This window comes from Uloborus diversus, chromosome 6, assembly GCF_026930045.1.
Source record: "Uloborus diversus isolate 005 chromosome 6, Udiv.v.3.1, whole genome shotgun sequence".
In the NCBI taxonomy this organism is placed as follows: Eukaryota; Metazoa; Arthropoda; class Arachnida; order Araneae; family Uloboridae; genus Uloborus; species Uloborus diversus.
The window spans coordinates 19,887,552-19,915,477 of record NC_072736.1 but is presented as its reverse complement, the minus strand read 5'-3'; the positions used below and the strand labels follow the sequence as shown (position 1 = coordinate 19,915,477).

Sequence of the window (27,926 nt, the reverse complement as noted above, 5' to 3'; positions counted from 1 at the left end):
GTTTAAGACATGCATTTAAGGTTAAAATAGCACATCGTATAAGTAAATATTCCGGGCTATACAAAAGCGCTTCTATATATGGCTGCGTCGGAAGTCCTCTATAGAATAAATGGGAGTTTCACACTGGGTATACGCGATTTAAACGCAAACGACGATAACCATAAAAGTTGGCGATCCTTTCGCATAAAAGATTATCAGCTTTTCATGTGCTCAGTTGGGCAGCTGTAACATGTTAATGAATAAATAAATTACTGGTGTCATCCTAGTTCAAATATGGTTAAAGAAAGAGGACAGTTTTTGTCGATCTTTTGACATTTTGCGGATTTATTTCCTCTCCTATAAATACGTATTTTTGTAAACACAGCCGAACTTGCTTAAAGCGATCTCTGTTTTAACGAGAACTCGAAGTTAGCGACAAAATAAAGTATATTTGATAGGTACACACTCGCTTTTAAGGAGCAAACGCCGCTTAGAGCGTACGATATTTTTACATTCATAAAATGCTGATTTCCTATTCAGAAAAAATAATTCTATTTTTTGGAAAAAATCCATTAACATTTTAAATTCAACAGAAAGTTAGAGATAGGGCATTAATCATGAGAACAAGTGGTAACACGGCCCCTTTGTGGAAATTCGTGGAGTGGAGGAGCATTTAAAAACTATACATCTATTGAAGAGAATGTTATCATTTCCGAGATAAACTTCCGGAAGATCTTGTAGCTGAAAGTCAAGAGAGGGAAAAAAATGAAAGCGAGCACCAAAGCGACAAATATAAAGATTTTGAAGTTAAATAACCCTAAGCACACCGGGCTTCTAAAGTGAAGAAAAACTTCATATAATTTTGAAGTCACGGATGCAAATGACAACAATAACAAGAAAGCAATAACAAGAAAGACAGAATAAGACACTTCAAATGAACTAACCAAGTTTTTTGGAACTGTATAGAAATATAAAAATAACAAAACGAGCATGTACACATTTCGTGATTTTTTTTTCATAAACCCGCTTTTTACGAACATTCGGTTATAACGATCAAATATCGCGCTCCCTTCGTGCTCGGTATAAGCAAGTTTGACTGTATATCATGTAATTCCTTAGATATGAGCAATTTGTTTCTCTTTATCACTCTCATCTTAAGTTACTAACAAATTGAAAATGAATTAATTAGCGTATTGGACATTGAATTAGAATAACATGAGTCATTAACATGTTTAAACAATGACCCTGACATCTAAGAATACTGTTTGCAAAGACATATTTCAAATCATAGTATCTAAACATATGCGTATAAATAAGGGCTATAATGAGCTAATCCCGCAGCCTTGCTTCAGGAGAAAATACATTTATATTTAAAGCATCAACTCGTAAGCTAAGTGTGTAAAGAAAACTTGAAAACTGTTTCTTAATGAAATATTTTAATTTTGATGAACTTCTAGAACTGTCCAAATAGAATGTGCACGTCTCAGTTCCTTAGGATATTGCTTTTGCTCGGAACCTCGAGTTAATTAGAAAGTTCATATTAAAAATTAACAAAACTTCTTAAAGTCAATTTCATTTTCCGAGAAAGAGAAGAACTCCTGAAGGGTATATTTAACTTTAAAGATAATTTAAAATATACATACTATAATGGTAAAGAACTATCTTTGAAATAAGTATAATTTATTTTATGCTTTGGTTTATAAATTTCTCTCATAAGAGTATTTTAATAGTTAATAGTCGCTCTTTTTTCGCCAAATTTAATGATTTTCTTTTTCAATTTTCTAAATGAAGTAGCTTTTACAGTTCTAAACAAACATTGTTTCAACCATTAATTTTTTTTTTCTTTCTAATAGGGATGCGCATATTGACAACTAACCATTCGCCTACCTAGAGTGATCCCCTGACATGGGATCCAGTCATTTATGTGCCACCATTAAGCAATAATGGCATAGATATTTTGACGCCTAACTTCCACCAGATGGGGGCACCTGGACACTCTTCGATGCGAAACTGAGCTAGAAATTTCATTAGGCCGTTTGCGTTCAAAACCAAACGAATACCCATGTGATCTTTAACATGCCGCATAATGATACCACACGCGCTTTTAACGATTTTCTGTATGTCAAGTATTACACGGGCATTGACGATTTTCTGTATGTCAAATACTACATAAGCATTGACGATTTTCTGTTTGTCAAATACTACACTGGCATTGACGATTTTCTGTATGTCAAAAACCCACTGACTAGCCACCGCGGGTCAGAACCCGAGAATATGCTGTTGCAAACCAGCTTCTTACCACCACACCACACAGCCAACGTGATCTAAAATGTTTTTTTTTTTTTGTTTTTTTGCACAATCACGTTTGGTTATTGCTTTCATTTGACTGTCTTGGCGTGCTATCATTTTATTTTCTCGCCAGCACCCTATGCACCATCACCGTCGACCGGCTCCTCACGATGCTGCTCCTATAGCGAAAGCCGTCTCCAGGTTGCATCCATATTCTACACACACGCGCATACATACACAACTACACACGCACACACACACGCACACACAAACACATACACTTACACACACATACACATACACACACAAACACATACACACATACACACAACTACCCACACATTCATGCCTGCACACAGACACAAACACATACCCCGCCCCCACGCACACAAACACTCACTCATACACACAACTACCAACACTCATGCCTGCACACAGACACAAACACGCATGTCTACACACACACAAAAACCCTACACACAAACACACACGCCTATACACACACACACACACACACACACTCGTGATTGCGAAAAACATAATTTGAATTCAAGATGACAAAATTCAAATTAATTTCTTTTTTTTAAATATAATACCATCAAACTTTTTACAGATCTATTACCACTGTACTAGGTAAATATTGCTCTAAAAGCATTTGCAAAATATTTTCCCATGTTCATACAACTTGTCTGAAGCCTCGTATTCACGAGAACAAGTGGGAGTGGCGAATCAAATTGGGTACCGATCATACAGCTGCGTGCTACTTCAACCATACAATATATTTGTTAAAACATCAATTAACATTTGTTCGTTCTTAAATATTCTTTCTGCCAGTTTTTGCTACATGAGATAACCAGACAAAATAAATCTTTGGCAGGTTGATCAGCGATCCACCTCTGGCGCATTTGGTGAACAGTGGTTGGCGAGCTAGGCGACCAGGGAATAGAGCCACCAGTGTATAAAATATCTTTCTCCCTCTTATACTAACGTAAGCGGAAAACCAAGCTTAGATATGCTTAGAGTAATCACACTCAGCTTAGCAGGCATTTGGCCCGCTAAGCTTTCATCAGTGGCCATGTACAAACGCTTATAAGTACGGATATAAAAATTAATGTTTAGCAGGAAAACTCCAATAAAGTATTTTATTCCTTTAGACAAGAAATTTCAATTTAGTTTTGATGAAGTAACCAAAACTAATTTAGGGACATTTTCAAAAAAAAAAAAAAAAAAACAAAGGAAAAATCAATTTTCTTAGCTTTCCTGTAAGAAATATTTATCACTAGTCCAAAAATGAAAAAGGTGGAAATATCTCTTTCACAGAAATTTTGTGACTACAGCTTCATCCGACTGGTTTCCGTTTCTCCTATATTTTGCCGATGCCGAAGCCCTAGGTATGAATCTATTTTTCTTGTGTGGTGTGACTTAAAAAATACTGCTGCATTTTTATAAGCTGTGTTTTTAAATAAATATTTTCAAGTTGCTTGGAAAATGTTAATTCACTGTGTTTTGTTTTTGATTTAACTTTTGCTCTTTTGTTTTTGGAAACGGTAAGATTTCTTCACCACTAAACAAAATAATTATTTTTTGCATCATAAAAGTTACTCGTATTTACTTTTTTCAAGAAAAAAATAAATAGAGAGCTAAAAGTGGTACAATTGTGAACTTCACGAAATGTTTTGGGGAAAATCCCATAAAAAAGGCCACTAACGCTCTGAATACATACAACATGAATGTACAAACAAACCATACTTCAAATTGTAACTCTGAATGTCATCCAAAAAGATAAAAAAACGAGACTAACTTCATGTTTCTAATTTCTCCAGAAAGTACAATATAGGTAGGGTCATCTTTACATCATGGTTCCAACCCCATTCCTTCCCATTTGGGTTTTTTTAAAAGTACGTAGCTTTATATTCATGACATTATAACACCTTTTTCTGGATTGAGACTACATACAATTACATCAACGATTAGGCGTAATTGGAACCTTTTTTGGCAGTCTGCCATGAGAAGCTTGGTTTAAAATGGCAATGATATGTCACAGAAAAAGCACGAAAAAACATACAAACATGGTTTATAACTTGAACTGAATTAAGATCCAAGATTCGACTAAGGTAGCTTTAAAATCAAAAGTATTCCTTATGTAAGAAAGAATAATAGCAAATACTTTCTTTAAGATGCATTACCTAGTAACTTAATATCAGATAAGCTTTACATCTGCTAAAATAGTTGAAGCTTTTACAAGAGATACGGTGATTTTTTTTACAGCAAGTCAACATTATTTTGTGGAAGCATTCCTAGATACTCTCAAATGTAGCGCACCTTTTTCTAGATTGAGACAACATAAAGAGACAACAACGATTAGGCGTCATTGGAACATTTTTTGGTAAATTGCAATGAAAAGCTTGGATTGAAATGGCAATGATACGTCCCAGAAAAAAAGCACGGAAAAAAAAGTCAAACACGGGTTTTGATTTGAATTAAATTAGGATCGAAGACTCAACTAACGTAGCGTTAAAATAACTAGTATAACTAACTCGTATGTTGGAAAGATTAATAGCGCATAATTTCTTTAAGATGCATTACTTCGTAACTTAATACAGTCGAACTCGCTTATAACGATACCTGATTTAACGAGAACCTGGATTTAGCAAAGAAATTTAAAAAAAATGCTTGGCTGGTACAGTGTTAAGTCTATGAAAGCATAACTCGCTTTTAACGAACAAGCCCCGCTTGTGATTAATGTGCTTTGTGATTAATAACTTTTGCTGATTTCCAGCTCAGCTTATCCTGTCTGGAGAAAATTTCCTATAACATTCTGAAGTTAACCGAAAATTTGTGATATACATCATAAATACCGAGAACAAGCGCAATTGAAACAATTTCTTTGGTACCGCAAAGAGATTTTTTTTAAAAAAGGAAAAAAAAATCAACTATGATGATTTTTTCTGATTTTTTTCACGAACTCGTTTTTTACGAGCACTTTGTTATAACGAGCAAATATCGTGATCCTTTTCCGATCGTCATAAACGAGTTTGACTGTATCACATTTACTTTACATCAGCTAAAACAATTTCTGCTTTTACAAGAGATACGGTAATTTTGGTAACAACAATTCAGCATTATTATGTGGAAGCATTCTTAAAGACACTCAAAACTAGCGCTGTCTTTTTCTTAATAATTAGGCAGTCGGGTATGATAAAATAAGTGATCATTAAGAAAGCCATTCATTGCAAACAAACGACTCGATAATTTACACGCTTGTAGATTTGTAATTAACTAAGGAAGAGTTAATTGAGCGGATTGTTGCTGTTAAAACGCAGATATATAGTTTTGATATAGTAGAGTAACTTCGCAAATGAATGGCTCTTAGATTTCGCATCACTAAATCTTTGAAAATATTTAGTTTGCTAATTAAAAGATTTATCATTACAGCTTCCTCTAATGAAAAAATGAAAAGGCTGTTCTGTGGATTGCTTCTTAGAAAAGACTTGCTATCATTCATTTGTGATCAAGGATTCATTTAAATTTGTGTTTTTTAAGGACATTCCATAAATTGTTTATCATTTTTGAAAACTACTCTTTGTTACAATCTTTCCTAATTAGTAGATAGATAATTTGTCTCTTTATTCAGTGGATTTTAAAATATCTTTAATATAACGACTGTTTGCTATTTCACTATTTGGGTTGATTTATTTGTAAAGATTTAACGTCATGTATATTATTTACAGCGTCACGGTAAAAACGTTTCTTATTCCGATTATGGTAGTGAATTTACATCAGTGTTCAGTGGGGGGGGGGGAGCAGAGACTAAAAGTTTGGGACCCCCTGGTCTAATCAGTGGTACCCCTGCTCCTCGCCATACATCAACTAAAGGCCGGTCATTTGGTTTGTAAGCTTCCCGCTATCTGGACCAAATCCATTCACGGGACGAATGTGATTAGGTTGGAAACCACTATTGTATACTATGCTAGCGTGTGTTACTTTAATCTTCAGAAATAATGAAAATAATTTAACATGGGGTAAGTGCTCCTGTAGTGGGCCATAAGGACATAAAACTGCTTATAAATATTATGTATATGACTCAAAATCGGGTATGATGCATTCCCCAATTCCTTTACCTCTTCCCAATTATCATTCAATATGTTTGTTGAATGATAATTGGGTTGAAGTTGTGAGTACTTTTTATTAAGTCGCAACAAGTTATTTTATTTTAAATGGTGTGCCCATCATTCTAGTTTACGATTCTGCTTATTCTTTGTTAAGAAGACACATCATCTTTAAATGTTAAGTACCCTATTTTTTTTCAATCTACTGTAAATTTAGTTTTAATTATGTTTTATTTGATTGTATAACATAACGTTTCAATTAAAAAATAAACTCCACCTTAGACTCATTTATTTTTAGAGGGGTGGCCGACCACTCGGTACTGAATTCTCATGCATTTCCAATAGTCGGCCATGGCAGATTGACAACAGATTCTATACTGTTTAATTGATCTACACAGTAGTCGACTGCGTACTTAATTTGAGTTTTCTAATGTTCATCAAATAATAATTAGAATAAAGTATTGACACAGCGGCAATTTATCTGTTTTGAGTAAAAATTCCCTTGATGATTACGTTATTTCTTCAAAAGAAAATGTTTAAGCTTTGTGCCTCACATTTTTTTTACAAAACGATTCATTTCGTTATTTTATTGCTTCTAATGTTGATTTTAATTAAGAATTATCGAAAACAGATGTTGTAAATACAGTCCAACGATGCGTTTAGAATAAAAGTTCTATTACTCAACATGTCATTACCAAATGTTGATTAATCTTTTTTCCTATCAAATCATCTAACGTTGGTGATTTGATTTTCCTAAGGCTAATTATTTCAAATGTTGGTACCACTCCTAATTACTACTTCTATAACCTAATATTTAATTACTTGGGCTTTATTTCTCTAGCAAATCAAAATGTATTTCTAATTTAAAATAATACTGATTTAGCTTAAAAATTGCATTACGTAGCTACAAATTCCATTTTAGTTTATTCATTGTTTACTATTATTTTCTTTGAAAGCTGTATGATTGTCTGCGTGACACCGCCCCCCCCCACTCTTCTCAATTGACTTACATACAAACCCGTCATTTGGAAAATCAAGGGGGGGGGGAGCAATTGACTCTGGATTCTCAAAACATAATGCAATTATGCATTTTGCTTTTAACCTTTAAAATGCATTGAATTCATACCCTCTGCCCTCCCTCTCCCCACTTTCCCTGAAAAACTTCCTTGACAATTCTAATTCCGCTCTCTGTGCCATGATCCCCCCCCCCCCCTTCCTTTCCCCATGCGCATCCCGGTTAATTAATACAACCATGTTTTTGAGGAACAATATTTTTTGCCTTTGTTGTCCCTCATTTTAGCCTTTTTGCGATTTTCATTGTTCACGGCGCTTGTGCCACCCAATGCTGCAAATAATCGAGAATTTACTGCTAGTCCAAAAACATAACACCCGATGTTCTGATACAAATGCGACCATTACAATATTTTCATGGTTAAGTTTTAAAGTATTAATACGTAAATGAGTCTTTATCATTGGGTTTGGTTTAGAAAGTCGATTCGACGAAAAATTAATAAGTATTCAGTCAACAGCATTAAAAATTTCCAACTGATTCAATATTTTTGCTCCTTAAGGTTACAGTGGACACTTCTTTTTTTTCATTGAATGATCTAGATGCCTAAAACTTTGTGTGCTTGTATATTTATTACATCTAAAACAATAAAAAAATTGTGCCAAAAAGTGAGTATTTTTTCAGAAATTAAAAAAAAAAAAAATAAACATAAAATTTGCAAGTTCAAATTACTCCACGATTGGTTTTCAAACTTTGAATTTCCACTTGTTTTTCAATCATTAGGCATAGTTACATTAATTTACGCATTTCATGTAATGTTTTATGAGACAGTTTATAACAAATGGCTGAAAAAGAAAATATATGTGAAATTTTCAGCAAATATGGCATTTTAACAATAAAAGAGTTGAATTTAGTATCTTACTTAACCGTCATTACTGAAATTCATGCGTACAACTACAGCTAGATATACTACGAATTTATTTCTAAAGTTTCATTATAATCTGATAAGTATTGTGGTGTATGGAACATTTTAAGTTTATCTTATTATGTAAATAGTGACAGCAGTGTATATGCGTGCTGCAAAATGTAAACTAAAGAGAGTGATCACGGATGCCAAAAACAAGAAAAAACCTATAATTCAATAAATTATGCATGAAATAAAAAAATCCTGTTGCCCCGAAAAGAAAAGCTGATATAAAATTAAAAAAAAGGCTAAAAAAATTTTTTTTTCGAATTTTTGCTCAATTTTCAGAATTTTTAGTATAGTCTTAAAATAAAATTAAAAATAATAATAATAATAATAATAATAAACAGTACAAAAAATCATAGCACTGACATTTAGTAATCAACAAAAAAACTTATTTTTATTACTATCACTTAATGTCTGAAATGAAAAGCTGATGATTCCATGACATGTAGCAGGTAATAAAAGGAGTCATTTTTAATCAGTTGCATGTAGCAGGGTTTAGCTAGCTGATTACATTATCAGACATTTGTGTGGAGAAGAAAATTATTACCCGCAAAGAGGCTGGCAGATGGGGATTTGATCTCACGATTAATCAGACATGTCAGAGATCAAATGAAAGAGATAAAGGAATTTCGCCGGAAAGATTGGGATCTTGATCGATAGCTTCTAGTAACAGAAGGAACTAAAAAGAGTTAGGAAAGAAAAACTTGAAGAACAATATGGATGAAGTTTTCAGAAAACTTTTACGGTGTTCCTTCAGCGTGCATGTGAAACATTTAGTTGCTACTTTGTTAAAGGTTAACTTATGAATACTTAAATAAGTTAAGTTACATGATATAAAATTGTAAATTAAATAGTATTATATCGTTTTTAGTCTGTCGGCATGTATTTAAAATAAGTACTTTAAATCTTTTAAGATGTAAATCACTTAATGATTAAGAATTAAATGTTCATAGAAATGACAAATTTGAAAAAAAAAAAAAAAAAAAAAAACACCATTAATAGCTAAGATAGCAAAGAGACTGAATAAAACTAAAACCTCCAGAGCCAGAAAAAAATTTTAGGCACCGTTATCTTTTAAAGTTGCAGTGTAAAAAAAAAAAAAGTTTGCGTAAAAGATCCATGAGTCGGTAATACATTTATGTTTCCAGTAGAATTTTACCGTAAAATTATATTTCACTAGAAACGCTGTGATACGGAATTTTATGCTACAAATCATAAGTCACGTGGGGGTACCAATTGACACTTCAATCTCGTACTTGTTCTAATAAAATTTACAATACTAGGAGGCTCTGCCCCCTACTCACTAAAGCTCACCAACCCCCGAAGATTGTATTGCAATCTTATTTGATTCGTAAAGAATTAAATCGTCAATTAGAAAAAAAAAGCAGATTAAAAACGCATTATGAGCTCCCTTTGGATCAAAAAGAACCCCTTCCCCGGGTTTCAAAATAACTTGTACCAACTTGCAGAGCCTTAAGAGCTAAGGAGCTCCTGAGCATTGCAAAACTGCTGTTTTGTACGTTTGAAAAGTCGCTTTCATATTCGTGGTCTCAAGTAATATATTTTGCTCTTTATCTCGGGGCTTGAATTGAGTTGAGCCTTCGATTTTCCGTTAAAATTGAAACCCTTAAAGTTTGTGAATAAGAAAGAAGGAACGTGCGAGTCAAAAAGACATTACTATGGCGACGGCAAATAAAACATCAATGATTTTAATGGAGATGTGATTGTTCGAAATTGATGTCTAACGGCCCGTAACTTTTTTTCCTTTAGAGATAGAAGCTTAGTTTTTCGACCATCGGTCGAGTTAGATCTGGAGTAAAAAAAGACGCTCTTTCCAGTGATGTCAAAAATAAAACTGTGCGACAATTCCTCCGCTTTTTTCTGTTAGAATTAATGAAGAAAGTAGTTCTACATTTTAGCTAGGCCTAAAAAAATCGAGCTAAAAACGCAAATAACTCCCGCCGTATTTTAGAACGCAGGAAATTCTACCCTTTCTAACAACATATAATATTAATACGTGCAATTACTTTTTCACCCATTTAATAGGCAATTTACACGAAACTTAAGCTTAAAAAACTAATTAAAAAAATAATTCGAATTTAAAAAATAAAACCCCACGTGCACACCCTCGGGGCTGAAAATAATTTTGTACAACTTTTCAAGGCTGTAGGTGGTATGGGGTCTCCTGGACGTAGGCCTGCCACAGATTTCCTTCCAGATTTTCTCTGAAACCTTACTTTTATTTACTACAAACAAAAAACGTGTCTTTACTCTAGAAAATTAAACGGTATTTCTCTGCACCTGCGAAATACGAAACTTTCCTTCCATATCGGGCTAGTGAAATATTGAGAAAATCATTGTATATTAATTATCAGAAAGATGCATACTCATATCACGGCCAAGTTACCTGTTTGCAGCACATTAGTTAGATAGTATACAAGCAAGGTGTACTAAAACTATTGTTTGTGAGTTATTACCAATCTTTAATTTAAGTGACTATGGCAAAAAATCTTTCAATTACAAACATCAAACATCGAGTTTTAATTTCATTTATAATTTGCATCAATATACTAAAAAAAAAAAAACACTATTTGTTGCAAATATGCAGGTTAAAACAAAGTACGTAATATTTCACTGACCGTAAATAAAATATGTTTGAGCAAAATAACTCCATTTATGTTTTTTATTTTATTAATACAAGTGCTTTTTATTTAAATCGTCTTAATGCACGAGGTGTTTAGTGGAATCAACTTTTCGTAAAAGTTCCTTTCAACTAGTTGACTGGTGTTTTTCGATGTCTTGATGCAAGACAATTTAATTGAACCAACGTTTCTTGTAATGGGCTGAATTCATTTGAACATATGCTTCACAACGCTGTTAAAACTAAAATAGTTTACTCGTGTGTTGAGCAAACGTTTGGCAATGTTCCGATGAGTGTAATCAACTAAAAAGTTCCTTATACCCCGCTCAACCCAGGCACAGCCGACTGTCGTTCATCACACGACAGTCACCAGGTTGAAAAGTGAAGGAAGCAACTGTCATTCTTCACACGACAGTCGGCTGTGCCTGGGTTCTGCGGAGTGTAAGCAACTTTTAAGTTGATTGCACTCATCGGAACATTGCCAAACGTTTACTCAACACACGAGTAAACTATTTTAGTTTTAACAGCGTTGTTAAGCAACTGTTCAAACGAATTCAGACCCACTTCCAAGTAACCACCCATTCAAAAGTTGATTCAACTAAGTTGCTTTGTGTGAAGATGGCCTAACAGACGATACTTATATTGGTAAAAGCCATCGTACTATTAAGCACACTACCAATATCAAACAAATATAATTTTATTCAATACAAACTCTACAGTTTTGTTCCGAATCGTTACACATATTAAAATAGAGATGGCTAACAATTTTCCATTTTGAAATCGGTGAGGATAAAAGCTCTTAGTGATTTCATGTCATTTAACATCATAAGGAAACGCTCCATCAGCGCTTATAAAGGAAGGGTATCAAAATCAGTTGCAGTTTCTTGGAACTACAACAGCAGGCACATCATGAAACTTCCAAGTGTACATTAAAAGGCTCTTTTCAAGTGGTTAAAATGACAAAAAATGTAAATACAGTATCATGCAGTCGCACAAGAAATTAATCAGAAAACATTTTAAATGTTTTTAAGGGTTTTAAAATAAAGACTTATCGAAAATTCCTTTAATCCGAAGTTATTTAATAGAGAAAGTTTAAAAAAAAATCATTATTTATAATACTGTACAGCAGGATAGTTTGAAAATATATGCGATTTTTTTTTCTCCTAAATAACAGGACACCCCTCAATATTTTTAGACTTGTGGATATTAATATTCTGAAAGAATTTTAACTTCCTATTTCAATTGAAAAAGGGTGCTCCACCCCTTCTCCCAAACTTTACAAGTATGGGGAGGGGAGTTAAAAAAATATATTCAACTGAAAAAACAATGCTACATATTAGAATGTACTCGAGTAACATGCGTATTCTTTGCAATAAAATAAATATTTACAAAAAAACTGTTGGGGAAATTTAATGTTTCTAAATTTGACATTTTCTATGCTATTGCAAATGTTAAATTGAGGGGTCATTGAACACCCTCTTAAAGTTTGAGTTTGAGGATAAAACTTTTACAGCATAATGCTATTAGTAAGTCTAAAAAAATAGGGGTTGACCTGGACTCTAGCTATAAAATAGTTTTTTTTAACCACCCAACTGTACAGGTTTTTATGATCAGTAGATAAAAATAGCCTACTTATGATTGTTTTTGTGTGATTTTAGTTTTAATCGATAATTATTTCCACTTAACTTCCATATTTTTAAATTTTAGTTTACGATATTGAAACACACGACTAAGTTTCCTTCGTATAGTTAGTATGGCTTTCTCACTTATTTGTAGTCCCGTATACACATATTATGTACTTATTTCAAAGAAACAGAAGCAGGCATCACAAGTTGTTTACCAATTAACACTGCTCAATCCGATAGAACAAATCCAGATTTGATTTGTTTGTAATGCTGCTTGACGAATTTTACGTATCAGCTCAATGTAGTTGTATATTTCAGTATAATTAGGGATTAGAAAAACCCATTGGGCTACAAATAGTTGAATGTTTTCCGACTTCATGAAATTCAAATGTAGAAAAGAGCCTTTTGAAATGATTTTTAAGATATGACTTTTAAAACACGAAATAAAACGTCATGAGAATGTGAAGCCCTCCATTTTGCCCATGTTGACCATTGGCATTTTCTCCACGGATGGCTCATCGTCAGGATCCTTTGGCGCTGGTCTAGTGGATCCTCTGCAAGACATTGTGGATCGCAACTCATGCCACAACATCACAAGAATAGGTTCCTAAAAATAACGAACATAACACATGAAACAGATTTAGGTTTTAAACAAAGATTTATTAAACATCCATTATATTTCGCATGCAAAGATTGAAAAATGTGGATGTGCGATAATTCGAAGCTTTTTTTTTTTTAATCTCAAAGCATTGATTGGATCCCAAATTCTTTAAAAGGCGTTTAGAAGTTCGCATAACTCGAACTATCAATATTCCAAGGTTTTAGCCGATCCCTTGAGACTTCGAGGTATTAAGAGGTAACTGTATTTATTTGAGTTTTAAATCTTTGACGTACTTACTGCTACAAACATTTTACAAAAGGTTTTACGCATTGAGATACAACGACGACTATAGACATGACTTTTTCTGAGCTAGTAATAGAACTCTTTAACATCTCTGAAACGTCATTTATTGCAAGTACCATTGAACGCAGAAGCCACCTTTGAGACGTTATTTGTTTTAAGTACAGTATAGATTGACGTATTTTTCATTCTTCTCGAGTGTTATCGCATACCCTTTGACGACTCCTAAACGCTACTCTTTTCGTGTGCTTTCGTATAATATTTAACGTGTCCTTGACGACATTTTTTTTAAATACGATTGCAGTTTGCATCTTATAAACGTCATTCATTAGAACTGCAATTTTTTGCCAAAGATCTTGATGCTCCAAACATTAGATGTGCATTTAGAGACTCGTGGACGGTGTCATTGTATATTAATTTGTTAATGGTTAAAAGATGTTGAATAGTTGAACTATGACTAGCCCCCACTTGCTCAGATTTATCTGAGCATTTAAAACCGATCAACCCAGCAATTGGTAGGTGCGAGGGTACTTTGGCTAAAAAAAAGTTTAACATCTGAATTTGAACATAGTTTTGTAGCATTTTATGGCAAACCTACGTGTTTGATATTGTTGTTTATTAAGTTACCAGCTTTGTCTCGTGCAGCTGAACAATGAAGACTTGCTTTTCAGTTACGAAAGCAGTAAAAGCATTGGTCAACAAGCAATATATTTCGTAGAATTTTGCGAATATCCAACTTCAGTTTGAAGCATCGGTAAGCTTAATTATGTTCTATCTAGCTTTAATTCAAGCAGCGCAATAAGTATTATAACCAAAAGATGTCAATTAGTGGAGTACAATTCTACCAGTACTTTTTTTTTTTTTACAATTCAGTTGAACGGATGTAATAGAAATTCAAGCTATTGATATGTTTTTGGCTAAAAATGTATTTATGAGTTGTTTTGTATGATAGTAAAAGCGAATTGATAGTGAAGCTTTTGACATGGAGAAAATAATGCTGAATACACTGTAGATCATATCAATCTTATTTACGATATGTTACATAGAATGTATCGCTTGCAGAAAATGATTGTTTAAAAACATAGTTGACTATTAATGAATGTAGAAAACCATGCAGATAACTTTACATTCGCTCCAGTTGATTTTACGTCAACAATACCCGTTTGAAACAAGAATCGGTAAGAATGGCTTTTAGTAGTAATGTAATATCATCAGAATTTTCCGAGTAAGTATACCCAAACCATCTTCTAAATATTGCATAGTGACAGTCAAGCAGCGTCTTCAAAATAGGTTAACAAAGTATGGGATTTCTTATATTTCTTTTTATATTTCGTAAAAAGATTTTTAGCTTTTGAAACTTTTTTTTTGCAACTCTTTATATTTTATATTTTGGAAGCAGAAGTTTTAATAAAAATAATTTATTTAACGATAGATAATATTAGCATTATTTTAAACAATTTCATGTAATAAATTATGATTATTGTTCCACACAGCTAACTTATCAGAAAACCATACGATAGTGCATCTTCGCAAATTGCAACCGAACGAGCAAAGTGAAGCATATTTTATAAGTAAAAATTATATCTCTCGTGTCTCTGCCATCGAAAAAAGAGTTTTTTTATGTCTACCAAAATTTTGAGAAAAGTCTGAAAATATAGGTAGTTTCCTTTAGTAACGGATCATACCGTTTACTCACTGTGCAGCTATACGCCTGCCGTATGCAGATGGTGAAATCGTATTCTACCTTCAATTTCTCGCCAAGTATTTAAAATTGGCATTTTTCTCAAAATTTGACTTTAGGATATTTTATCTCGATAACGGTGGTGTGTGGGAAAATAATTCTTTCGTCCAAAAATGTATCAATATACCCTTTTGATTGCTACCTTAAAAAAAAAAAAAAAAGTTTCATTACTTTCTTCGTGTGGTTCCCTGGTTAGGACTTTGATAGACTATCTCTCTTCTTTACAAAGTATTATAAAACTTACTCTGTCAAGCATTTTGTTGGCTTTCCATGCGAACTCCATAATCACAATCACCACTCCAAGGCACGATCCGATTCCAAGCACCAGGAAAACGCCTCCCACATTCCTAATACCCATTTCGTTGGACGAAGAACCGGAATCATCGGGGCAACGCTCAGTTGCTTTCCACCATTTGTCTTTCAGTATCTGAAGTTGTTGGTTCTCTTGTAGAGCTAAAATGCCACTCGACAACAAGCTTCTGTAAGGAGATCCTGTAAAGTATAAACAGATATTACATCTTTAATATTCATAGGTACATTTCACTATCACATATGTTAAACGTTATCAAGTTTTCTTACTTGTTGATTTTTTTTTTTTAATTTTATTATATTAAAATCAACTTTTAACTACAAGTACAGGTAGTTATCAAAATGATGGAAACACTTGGAAATTTTTTTGAGGATCGCTACTCTGCCGTAAATGTTCTGTTTTTAAAGGTGCCCTTCTTACTCGAATCACTCACACTGGTGAATACAGATGCTGATTGAGTTCTGTGGTCACTTTTTCTGCTGTTGTTCGCTTTTTAGACTTTTTGGCTTCAATACCCGTCGACCTCTTTCACTGAGCTTCTCTTTCCGCCCCACTATTTTGCTTTGCCGAGCTTGTTTTACAGCGCTGTGCGTATGCTGTCATAACTTCAGATATTGTAAATCTATAAATGCCAGAAAATTTAGATGTTTCAGCTACACTTGCTCCAACTAGACGTTCCCCAACAATTTGGCCTCTTTAAAAATTTGAGAGGTCCGACATTTCACGCGCTTAAAAAAATCCAAGACTTCCAGAACTTCCGTTAAACAACCATATACTACCAGAATATAAACATTACTATTTATTTAAAAAAATATATCTAGTTTTGATAAGCATTCAAAAATACTCCTTTTATTCACAGGAGTTTTCATTATTTTGATAACTACTGTACGTCAACGTACAGCTTATATTTTCTAATGCGAGAAAAAAATCATAACTGTGTGTTATTTAAGAAACCTTAATAAATTTGCTACGTAAAATCCAATAGATTTTTGAACTGCAGTGACGTCAAAGACATTCAATCTGAAGTGATCAGTTTTTTTGTATTTTACTGGTGCTCAAATTATGTAATCAGTGTGCACTTTGCACTAACATAAAATGTCATTGCTCAAAACATGAATAAAATAATTTGAAAACATTTTTTAAAAAATAATAATGCTTTTGAATTTAAAGATTTTAAATGTTCAACCTGTGCTAAACATCTGCATAAAAATAGTACCGGGTGGTGTGGCAATTCCATATCCTTTTGAGTCCAGCTCTCCTCCAATTCTCGTAAGATCGCAGTTCCTTTCTGTGACGTATTCTATGCTCATAGATTCCATGAGAAATGCGTAATTTCCCATTCTTACACGTTCTATACCTTTGTCATTGTCATCAGCAAATACAGAAGGTCTCTGAGATTCCATGAAGGACCACATGCGCTTGTAAACCGGATACGTTGATTCCTAGGAAAAAAAAACCTCTTTCATGATAAACACGTACATTAAGGTCAAGTACAACACCGATTAAAACACAATAATATTCACATTTCAATCCAAAATAGTAATGTGTCGAGATAAAGTAAACAGTAGCATCTACATTTGGTGACTTTTTTTTTTTTGAGCAATCACGATTGCTTATTGTTCTCACTTGACTGTTTTGATGTCCTATGATTTTATTCTTTCCCCCATCTCCCTCTGCATCATCACCGTATGCCGGCCGCCTCACGATGCTACTCCTCTCGCGAAAACCGTCTCCAGGTTGCGTCACTTACTTGTCTACACTTACACATACACATACATACACATACACCTACACATACATACACATACCCCTCCCCCCACACAAACACACACGCCCACATACACACACACACATACACTCGTGATTGCGAAGAACATAATTTGAATTCAAGATGTCAAAGCTCAATTTTTTTTTTTCTGTTTTGTTTTTGCCTTTTTGTCAGCTATTACACTTTAACTTTAGCTTTATTGTTCATGCTTGCTTATTTGCTTTCCGCTGAAAATTATTCCCTATTGTTCGTATGAAATTCAAAACTCATTTCTTGAAATCTCAAAAACTCAGCTCTGCAGATACTGCCCTTCCTCCTCTCGAAGCAGTAACCATACGACAGTTTAGGGAATTGCCATTTAAAGTAAATACTAAACAACTAGCCTCATGAAGGGGTAAATTGTTCCTTCTCGACTTTTAGTACTATAAAATTAATTATTAAAAAAATCGTACAAAATACTACACAAAAAAACAGTAGTTACATCATAGTGCACATATTACTCTATTTTAATTTCAGAATAAAAATTATAAAACTACGTTTTCGTAACAAATTTTGAGCTTGTTTAAAAAAACGGAGCTTCTAGCTCGGCTCTGCCCTACTGTTAAATTAACTTAGAAAAAAACATTTATCATTGAAACAAAAGAAGACGCAATGCTTATGATTAAAAAATAAGATTCAGTTCAACCGAAATGCAATTTTAGAGAAATCGTCTTCTCAGGCGTATACAGAAATAATATAAAAGAAATAAATTCCATTCGTAAGCAAAATCAAAATTTCCTCCTGACTCCATTATAACTTTTTCATTTTTTTTTTTTTTTTTTTTTTTTGCAATCATTTGTTTGTTCTGCAAAGCTACTGTACTTTGTTTACTGCGTGATGAATTTTTTCTTTAGCATTTGCTGATTTTCAAATACCGATTAAAGTCTGGAAAGCTCTAATTTTGTTTAGCTTAATTTTACTTTATGAAAATTTGCAGTTTCTGTAAACTATTCTTAAACCTTATTCTTTTTTTAAATAAAAAATTGCTTTAAAATTAAATGTAATTTAAACAATAATGCAATACCAAACAAAATACCGACTGAAAATTCAATAAATCTTTACCGAGACACTTGCTCTTAAGTCAGATTTTCTCCAGCACAAAACATACTTGAAAGAGTAACGGTTTCAAGCAGCAACATCTTTAGTTTATCTTTAGTTTAGTCCAAGCAAAAGTTCGACGTAAATTGCAATGTATGCATCCTATCCACTACGAAAAATTAATTGCAATGCGTTTTGAAAATCATATCAGCTCTAAAATGTATTTGCATTACGAGGTACTACGATTTATATGACGCAACTTTGAGTTTTACGGTTTTAAAAGAATTTATTTTTAATTTGAGTACTTTCGGTATTGTGTGTAAAAATTTCATACACGGAGCCCAAAATTTTTGTAAATTTCAGTTCACGAACACGACTGGTTTGTTTCACATTAGATATTAATTCTGGCAAAATTTAGTGCCAAAAATTTTTGCCAAAAGGATTTCAACTTGACATTATCTCATCATAAACTTGATAAGTAAGAAATTGGTTAAGGAATAAGAAAAAAATCGTATACGGAAGTAATTGGGGGAAAGCTTGAAAATATTTTGGTTTTTGCCATATGGGTCTGGAATGATCGTACTAAATTTACAATACAAGTAACACATATCAATTGTTTCTTCTCAAAGAAATGAAAGAATTTAAAGACATAAAAAGCGATCAAATGCGTTTTGCAGTGTCAGCACAAAACTGCTAGAAACAGTATTTAAACACGATAAATTAGACGCATTGTTGCGTCTCTTGTAACCGTAACTTTTGCTTTTATGTTTAACCGCCGCTATTTTTTAATTGGGTGTTTCTTTCCTGAGCGATCCGTCTCATTTCAGCTGGTTAGTTTTTTTTTTTTTTCTGTTCGTGGTTTAAGCGTTTGGGAAAGGTTGCATGCTTGGGGAATCTTACCCAACAGAAAGAACTTTGTGAAGTGGGGTCTGGTTTTCTGCCTGATGACGTATCAGACCTCGCTTCACGTACTTGTTTTGGTATTATTTTGTAGTTGATATTTTCCCCCGTGCCGCTACAAGAATTCATTTTGGATATTTTGAGATCCATTTACAAGGAGCACCCCAGTTTTAAAAGTAATATTTCCAAAAAAAAAAAGTTTAATAGTCCACAAAATACTTTGCAAAAAATGTATAATGAACAAAAATATCAATTCAGTAAGTAAGATTTACTTGGAAAACAAAAGGATTTTTAATTAAAATTTCTTATTTTTAATTATTCATTTTTTTAATCATATTTCAGATTTTTGAGAATGTACAAGATGAAATACCATTCACTTCTCTGTACATCACGAGAAGGATGCGATGAAAATCCCCAAATCACAATAATAACACACTTTAACCCTGGAATAAACCGTAAATATTCAATAACAAACAGCAAACGGAGGGTATTTTGAAATAGGTGATTTAAACCATTGAAAATCCCGTTGCATTGAAGAAATTAACCTTGTTCAGAGTCCAATTATATTGGTTATTTTGAAATCCATTTCGCAGACACACCTCAATTTTGAAAGTAATATTTTGAAAAAAAAAAAAAAAAAAACTCGTTTAATAGTCTACAAAATCTTAGTAAAAAATACGTAATGGAAAAAGGGTATCGATTTAATAAAAAAGATATACTGAATAAACAAAAATATTTCCAATGAAAACATAATGTCCGCTTGAATTATTTTAAACATGGAAGTGAAATTTGAAATACTTATATTTAAGGTATAAAAATTACAATTTAGAATATAAATAACTTAATTATAACAACAAAACAAATTCATTTACAATTGTCTTACTTTAAAAAAGTTCATTGTGGATCCTCCCTTCACAGATCCGTATTGTATTGTTGTTTGTTTGGCGAGATCACTGGCACTTTCAATAGGAGAAGTCATCCGCTGTGCCGTCAGAAACGCCGCCAAGTTGGCAGTGTATGAAGATATCATAATGAGAGTGAAAAACCACCAACTGCTAGCTACTATTCGAGTGGAAATCGCCCTAGAAAAAGAAAGAGAAAACACACACACATAATTAAAAATAGCTTATTGGTTGTTCTTCAGGTTGATTTTTTTAACTTGAAAATAACAAAAGCAAAATTTTATGTGTGTACCAGATGTAATATAATATTTTTTGAATGCATATTTTTGAAACCACTCCTACATCTATAAAAACAAATGTCCATGGAAAAGGTTAATTTGATTTTTAAAATGCGAAAAAATTATAGCTTTTAAATTGTTTATTACTTATAGGGAGTTTTTAAAAAAAACCAGCTTGATAATTGTAATATCAATTATAGTAATATCAAACATTTCAATGATAATACTTTAAATCTATCCAGCCACTTTCATTTATATGTTTCTTGAAAAATATAAAAATCTCAATTTGGATCGATTACCAATCAGATATTGCCCAATTACGTGAATTAGAAGTTGAAAAATATATCCTCGTTTTTTAAATTGCATTCCTGCAATCTACCAAAATGCATTTCTCAATAAATCGTAAACGCTTTAGACAAATTGTTCCTGTGAAAAAACTATTCATTCTTTGAATCCTTAAAAAATAGGATTGTTCAGCTTTTATCAAACCTTAGAGCGATATAATTCCAGGTAAAAAATACGTAAAACCCTATAGTGTGTTTCATTACTGTAATTTTTTTTTTAATTTAACTTTTCTCTATTTATGTATTTATTTATTTGTTTGTTTATTTTTTTCTTGCATAAATAAAACAATTGAAGTTCTAATTGAACCCAAGATAAATAAGCAACAAGAGTGAATTTGAAATTTCGAGTGCAGTTTTTGCAAATCAACAGTTGCTTATCTCGTTTTGGTATAGTTAAACGAGCTGATGTGTGCATCACATGACTTCCTTTTACTCCACTTTAATGTCATTTCCCCATTACTTGCGATTTTAATGTGATTCAATATTTTCACCAACAGTGGTCAAATTGAAACAGATTTGAAAAAAAATCACCAAATTGCTCGCTAAGTTGGCGACAAAATTTGGCGACCAAAGGACTAGCGATATATTGCCAAGTGTCCGCCAAATCATAACACCACTTGAGTTTGCATCGAAATTATCAATGATTTTTCCCCAAAAAGGGGCAAAAGACCCCTTTAGAAACACCCGAATGCAACCGTTTTTGAGTTATGCGACATACATACGCACATCCGCACATATACACATACGCAAAGGAAGTAAAAATCATCCATTCTACAGTTCTACATATGTGGTATCATAAAGGAAATTTAATCTTAAAATAGCTGTAATTTAATTTATTGAGCCTGTCCAGAATATTCGCGTAGGAATTAAAAAAAATATATGATATACAATAGCTAAGCGTTAATGGAAAAACATAGAATCCCGAAACCATGCCTATCTTAGCCTATTTATCATGCCTGATTGCTCGATGTCTTCTGAGAGCCATGCTGTCATTGGATAAAAGCAACTCTTTTACATAATTTTGTTTGAAGTAGCATTGGTCCTTTCTGCTTTAAGTAATATATTTTCTTTTCCTTTCAAAACGTAAGCAGAACTTTAAACACTTTAATTAAATATTCTGTAAAGTTTAACCAGCTCATCCGCCAACTCTACAAGACTTTCTCAATTTCAGAAAGTTTGCAGACGTTCGTTAAAAAAAAAAAAAAAAAAAATAGAATGACTCAAAAAAAAAAAAAAAAAAAACTTCATAAAATTCATGTTTTTTTTTTTTTTTTTTTCAGATGAAACCCAAAAGGTCAGATGTATATCCGAAAATTTATTATCTGATGTTAACATCAATTAAAAATTAACACTATTGCACTTTTCTAGTTTAAATAATTTTATCGTTGGTACAAAGAAAGCGTTGGGTTTTCCTAAGTCAATGCGATTCATAAGCAGAAAGTTACCGCCCTTAAGCCAAGATTAAGGCAAAACTACATGCAGTTTACTAATAGCTGGGTTTGCCATCTAGAGACTGCAGTTTTGTCCTTACTATGAAGTCACCAGTCTGCTTACCCAAGCTTTGCTTACAATTGAGGAGCTCAACCGCACATTTGCTGTGGATTTTCGCTGGCGTGCTAGATTTACTTTAACTACCAGTTTGTTGGCACTAATAGCTTCCTAGAGATGACATCTTTAATATAACATTACCCAGTAAATATGTTCTTTCACCTATCTATACTAATAATATAGAGCAGTAGAGTGTTTGTTTGAACGCGCTAATCTCGGGAACTACTGGTTCGAATTGAAAAATTATTTTTGTGTTGAATAGTCCATTCATTGAGGAAGAGTATAGGCTATTTGTTTCAAAACATATTGACTGAAATATTTGGAATTGCAAAATTAATGTTTAATTAATTGTTTGGTTTAATGAATTCCCAATAGATGTCGGGGTAAGTTTAGTTCTATAAATTACTTATAGCTGGTGGGGTAAGTTAACTCTTCGAGAGTGCGCTGGCTAACAGTGTCGATAGCTGCGAGGAACCATGCCCATGCTACTCTGAACCAGGGTTGGCAAGTTTCTGCCGAGGCGGTTAAAACCACCGGTAGAAACCGGTTAAAACCGGCATGGCAAAAACCACTTTCTGCCATGTTTGCGGCAGAAACTGGCAAAAACTCGTAAAATGAAAATTTAATTCTTGATATACAACAGAAAATGCATGGATAAAATAATTAATTGTTAACCGAAGCACTGTAATTTTATTGCAAAATTATCCCAATTCAAAATCAAATGTTACATTGTTGGGACCCTGAAATTGTCTCTTTGAAAAGATGGTTTCAAAAATCTAAACAGGTTCTCAATTTAATATGCACAAATGAGAAATTTTAGAATATTCTTGAAACAGAAGAGCTAGCAGACAATGCATCAAGGAGCAAGCAATGTTTGTGAAACTTTTATATATTGCATAACTGGAAACTGGGGTTGTGGTAAAAATTTGACTAGAAAAATACGTTTTGAGTAATGGGGCTAATTTGTTTTGCAAAGCTGTGACATTAGGTACAAAATTCTAGGCAAGTAAAATTCTGGCACTTTCTTCTTGAAGCACATGACATGATAATTTCAATCACAAACAATTTAGAGGAAGCATATAAGTAAGCAAATTTAAATCAGTAATGCCCGTTTAATTCTGTATGTCCCTCCTCTTTCCTAAGCACCCCCGTATGATTTTTTATCCTTTGATAAATTAATCCAAATACTACGAGCCTCTGCAATTGAAAAGTTCCCTTTCTGAACTAAATCAAGGGCACTAGCAATGGATTTTATTTTTTTAAATGATGAAATCATGTTTAATTTTTTAGTTGACTTAAATATCATTTACTAATTACTTGAGTTATTAAAGACACTTAAGTTTTTGCCAGTTCCTGCCGGTTTTTACCGGTTATAACCAGTTTCTGCCACTGGCATGGCAAAAACTAGTTTCTGCCGGCAGAAAGCCAACCCTGCTCTGAACAGATTTTTGAAGACTTTTTTTTCGATGTTCAGGTACATAATTTAATTTTGTAGGATTTTTCTATTAGGTTTTGTTTTCCTTATTACTTCAACGTTTGTTTTGTTCTTATATTTGAAGATAATTACTTATCTAAGTGAATAATTAGAGTTGTCGTATTATTCAATTGAGATTGTTCTTCATAACGTTTTTATCATAGCATTGTTTATTTGGCGAAACACACTTTAAATTGCAAGGGGGGACCGCTTCACTCGCTAAAGGGCAGGGTTACGGTAGCGTGGTTGCTTGGTGCGTTAAGCGACGAACTATGTAGATATAGGATTATTTTGAGTCTTAAAGCTACTGTTAATATTTTTCTGTGTTTTGGCAAATAGTTGTGAATTCCAAAGATACTTTAATAGGTCTTTTAAAAAAGTGTACGCATTTCAGTTGAAAAAAAAAATAATTTCACATCAGAAAGGGGCTGGGGACGTGGATCTTTTTTTCAACGAACTTCCTTTAACTTCTTACCACGGGCATCGCCGTGCGATTACTGCTAGTTCAATGTAAAACATTCGGTGAATGTTTCGTCATAAATATTTTTAAATTAGCTCAAAAAATCTATTGGGGAAACTCGTCAAAAAATTATGCCCAACAGAAGTTTAGGTGCATTGTTTTGAAACCAAACATCTTATGGCGTTTCGGTAAAAGAGAATTTTAAGTTTTTTTTTTTGGATCAACAACATATTCAGCAAATTGTTATCGTAGTTTAGATAATGGGATATTTTTTTTTCAACAAAGATATGTTTCTTTCTTCATTTCAATGTAGAAATATGAAAATAGCTACTGCAAAATAGAAACTAAGAAAATAGTTACTTAGAAAAAAACAAAAGGAGTGTTAAATTCATTATCAGCTTCATCAATGAACTCATTAATAAATCATCGAAATGCATATTAGTACTTACAACACAACTATTTCATTAGTACAAAACATCGAATATTGTTCTGCTGATAGTGCTGCATTTCTCATATTATTAGTTTTTTATACGTCTCCAAAACTCGAATATTATGTTTTCCCCCCTCTTTTCAGATGAGTCTGATAAAATATTTTGTATTATTAACATTTCTAAATACATCCATTAATAACAAAACAAGTTTTAATTATCACAACCAATGCATTCTTAGAAGTAGTCTATGTCTTTATACCAATTTTAGAGATGGTTAGCGAAAAAAAAAAATGTTCAAGAGAAAAAAAAAATAATTCAATTTCTCTGCGTTAAATTACTTTCTTTCTTTTTTTTTTTTTGGCTTACAAACCCACCTTAGTAGGAAAATAAACTTTTTCAACACGTTCAAAAAAAAAAAAAAAAGCCTTTCCGTTATTCAATGCCTTTTCCGTTATTCATCAGACAGCAATGAGAGGCGTCAAGTAATTAGATTTTCGTACATGTATTTTTTTTCCTACCTGAATTTAAATCAGTTAATTATGTGACATTATTTCAGCAGTAAAACATATATTAGAAGGTATCAACTCCAGAATTAATTTGGCCGATAAATAGTTTTAAATAAGGTGTTTATCGCGCTTTCCTAAATATTATTTTCAGATAGCTAGATTTCGTTTATAATTTAACTCAATAAACAATAGCTAATGTCAATATTATTGGAAAGTTGAGCTCGAAGTTACATAAAAAATCCAATTCCTTTAAGAAATTAAGAACCAAACATCAAGGATAATGTTCTTTTCGACTAACGAAAATATAGGATATTTTTATGGACATGAGCCAGGAAAGTTTTCTTTAAAGATTTATCACAGCAAATGATCGGATATTCAGCTCAAACACTTCGTACGGGACATTTGAGGTACATTTTCAAAATTTATGAAGCACACTTTTGATACACCATTTATATATAAAGTTTCAAGAGTGTCACTTTAAAAATAAAGTAGTCGGGAATAAATTTATTCAACTCGTTTTCGATGACTGGAAAAGGAAAACTTTATATCTTTCTCCGAGATTGGTAGGCTAAAAATTTCTCAGCCTTAAATTGATACAGAAAAGTCAGGGATGTTTTTCTGGATAATATAGACTTAAAGAATTTATTACGTATATTTTTAGACTTTAGATACTATATTACATCGGTTTTAAAATCAGCTGCGATACATCATACTAAGATGTCTTCCAACAGCTTAGATGTCTTCTTCTTCTTGCTTTTTTTTTTGGAAAAATATTCCTGGAAAGAATACCATTCAACATGTGAGGCAATGAAGGCATAACTATAAGAAAATGCCGAAACGTTTCACATTTTTTTACCGTGCAATATTTTACGGGTTTCCACCTGTTTCCTGTGAAAAACAACTATTTTTCCAAAACGTTTACTGACTCACTACAAGTTTAATGAATGCAGATTTATCACTGTTGTCAAATTACCCAGTTACCCAGTTGAAAATATATTAAGCTTCTTCATTCAGTACTAGTGGTACCCACACGGCTTTGCCCGTAATAGAAAAATTAAAAGGTCTTTTGGTTCGCCTTTATATTTACAAATAATGTACGGTGAATTTTCTCGCCAATTGGCTTGCACCCTTGTTACGGTTCCACGTTATAATAATTTCGTATCTCGCCAATTGACTTGTGCCCATGTTACGTTTCCACGTTATGATAATTTCGTAATTTACTCGTCCATCTTATGATAATTTTGTTTTTAAAATTGGAATAGAAAAAGAACCACATCGAATTTTCGAAAAATCGCTTCGAGGTGCACGCCCTCATGCAACGAACTAATTATGTGCCAAATTTCACGAAACGGTCTAGGCGCTATGCGCGTCACAGAGATCCTGATAGACAGAAATCCGGACAGAGAGAGATCCTGACAGACAGAGATCCGACAGAGAGACTTTCAGCTTTATTATTAGTAATAAAGATTTCGTCTTCTGCTCAGTTACGGTGCTTTTAAATTTACCGATGCCCGAACAAGGACGATGTTATATTTCTGGACATTGTGGCTTTGCAAGCGTTGCCGCTCAATAAGATGTTCATCATATGCTTGCAATTTAGCTGCGATCATATTTGCTTTACGAGCTTTCCTGGTAAAACAGGAATGAGCAAAAATGTTACAATAACGTATCAAAGCTTTTTTCAAAGGTTCCTACGTTATTTCAGAAACATGATTTTATTTTATTGGGAAAGTCGGAATTTTTCAGAAAGATTCCAGTTTAATTTTCGAAGGTTACTGACTAATAGCCGATACTTTTCTGTTTGTTGGCAGATATGTTACTGGCAGAAATTGGGCACATTAGCTACACATGATTTTCCAGTAACGTTTCGGAATTTATTTTTTTATTTATACATTTATTTTTTTTACAGTGAGGGATATATGTAGACCTTTTTAAGTTTTGAAAAAAAAAAAGCGTACGAAGTGAAAACCATAGATACAGGCTTTCATTAAAAAGTTTAATCATGAGGGATAGCAGCATCCGTCTGTGTTAAAAAAATTCCGGAAAATTTACAGTAATTGTTACTGGCATCCATGTTGCCAATAACTATTACCGTTAAAATTAAATGTTGCTGTAAAATTTTACCGTTTCTTCGGTATTCCACAGCAACCAATTGGCGCTGGGATCGCTTATTTCTCTGGTATAAATTACCGTAAAAATCAGCGATGCTGTGAGTCCGCCATTTTACAGTAACAATTACCAGAAAATCTTCCTGAATTTTTAACAGTATACTACTACCTTTCCTTTTTGCTTAAATATGCTGTATCCATATGAGTGTATGAAGCAGATTCATTCACAACTATAGACATAATAAATCGTAGTTTACGAGAGGGGGGGGGGAGATTAATGAAAGTTAAAATGCCATAAATCGTTTACATGAAATACACTGCCAGCTCAGTCAATTCCAGCCGAGGACTGCAGTTTTGTGCTTATTAGCACTCATCAACCCGGCATAGGAGTGACTGAGCTGAAGGTGGAAAACCTCTTAAGGAAGCCTAGAGTGCCAAACAAACTGGTAGCTAATACAGAATTAGCATTGACCAGACGAGTGACCGAAACAATGGTTCGGTTGAACTCGAATTTTAAAGGCAAGGCAAGGTATGTTCAGTAAGTTACCGCCCTATA

At 33.0% G+C, this 27,926-nt stretch overlaps 1 protein-coding gene across 1 annotated transcript in view; it reads right to left on the bottom strand.

Annotated features, from left to right (window-relative positions):
• Positions 1–11,678: 11,678 nt before the first annotated feature.
• Positions 11,679–27,926, bottom strand: part of LOC129224256 (glutamate receptor ionotropic, kainate 2-like) — a 59,776-nt gene continuing 43,528 nt past the window's right edge. The window contains exons 13-16 of the mRNA XM_054858683.1: positions 20,203–20,401; positions 16,791–17,016; positions 15,509–15,756; positions 11,679–13,229 (exon numbers count right to left, since the gene is read on the bottom strand). Coding sequence (XP_054714658.1) covers positions 13,074–13,229; positions 15,509–15,756; positions 16,791–17,016; positions 20,203–20,401 — 829 coding nt within the window. The 3' untranslated portion in view covers positions 11,679–13,073. The remainder of the gene's footprint in view (positions 13,230–15,508; positions 15,757–16,790; positions 17,017–20,202; positions 20,402–27,926) is intronic.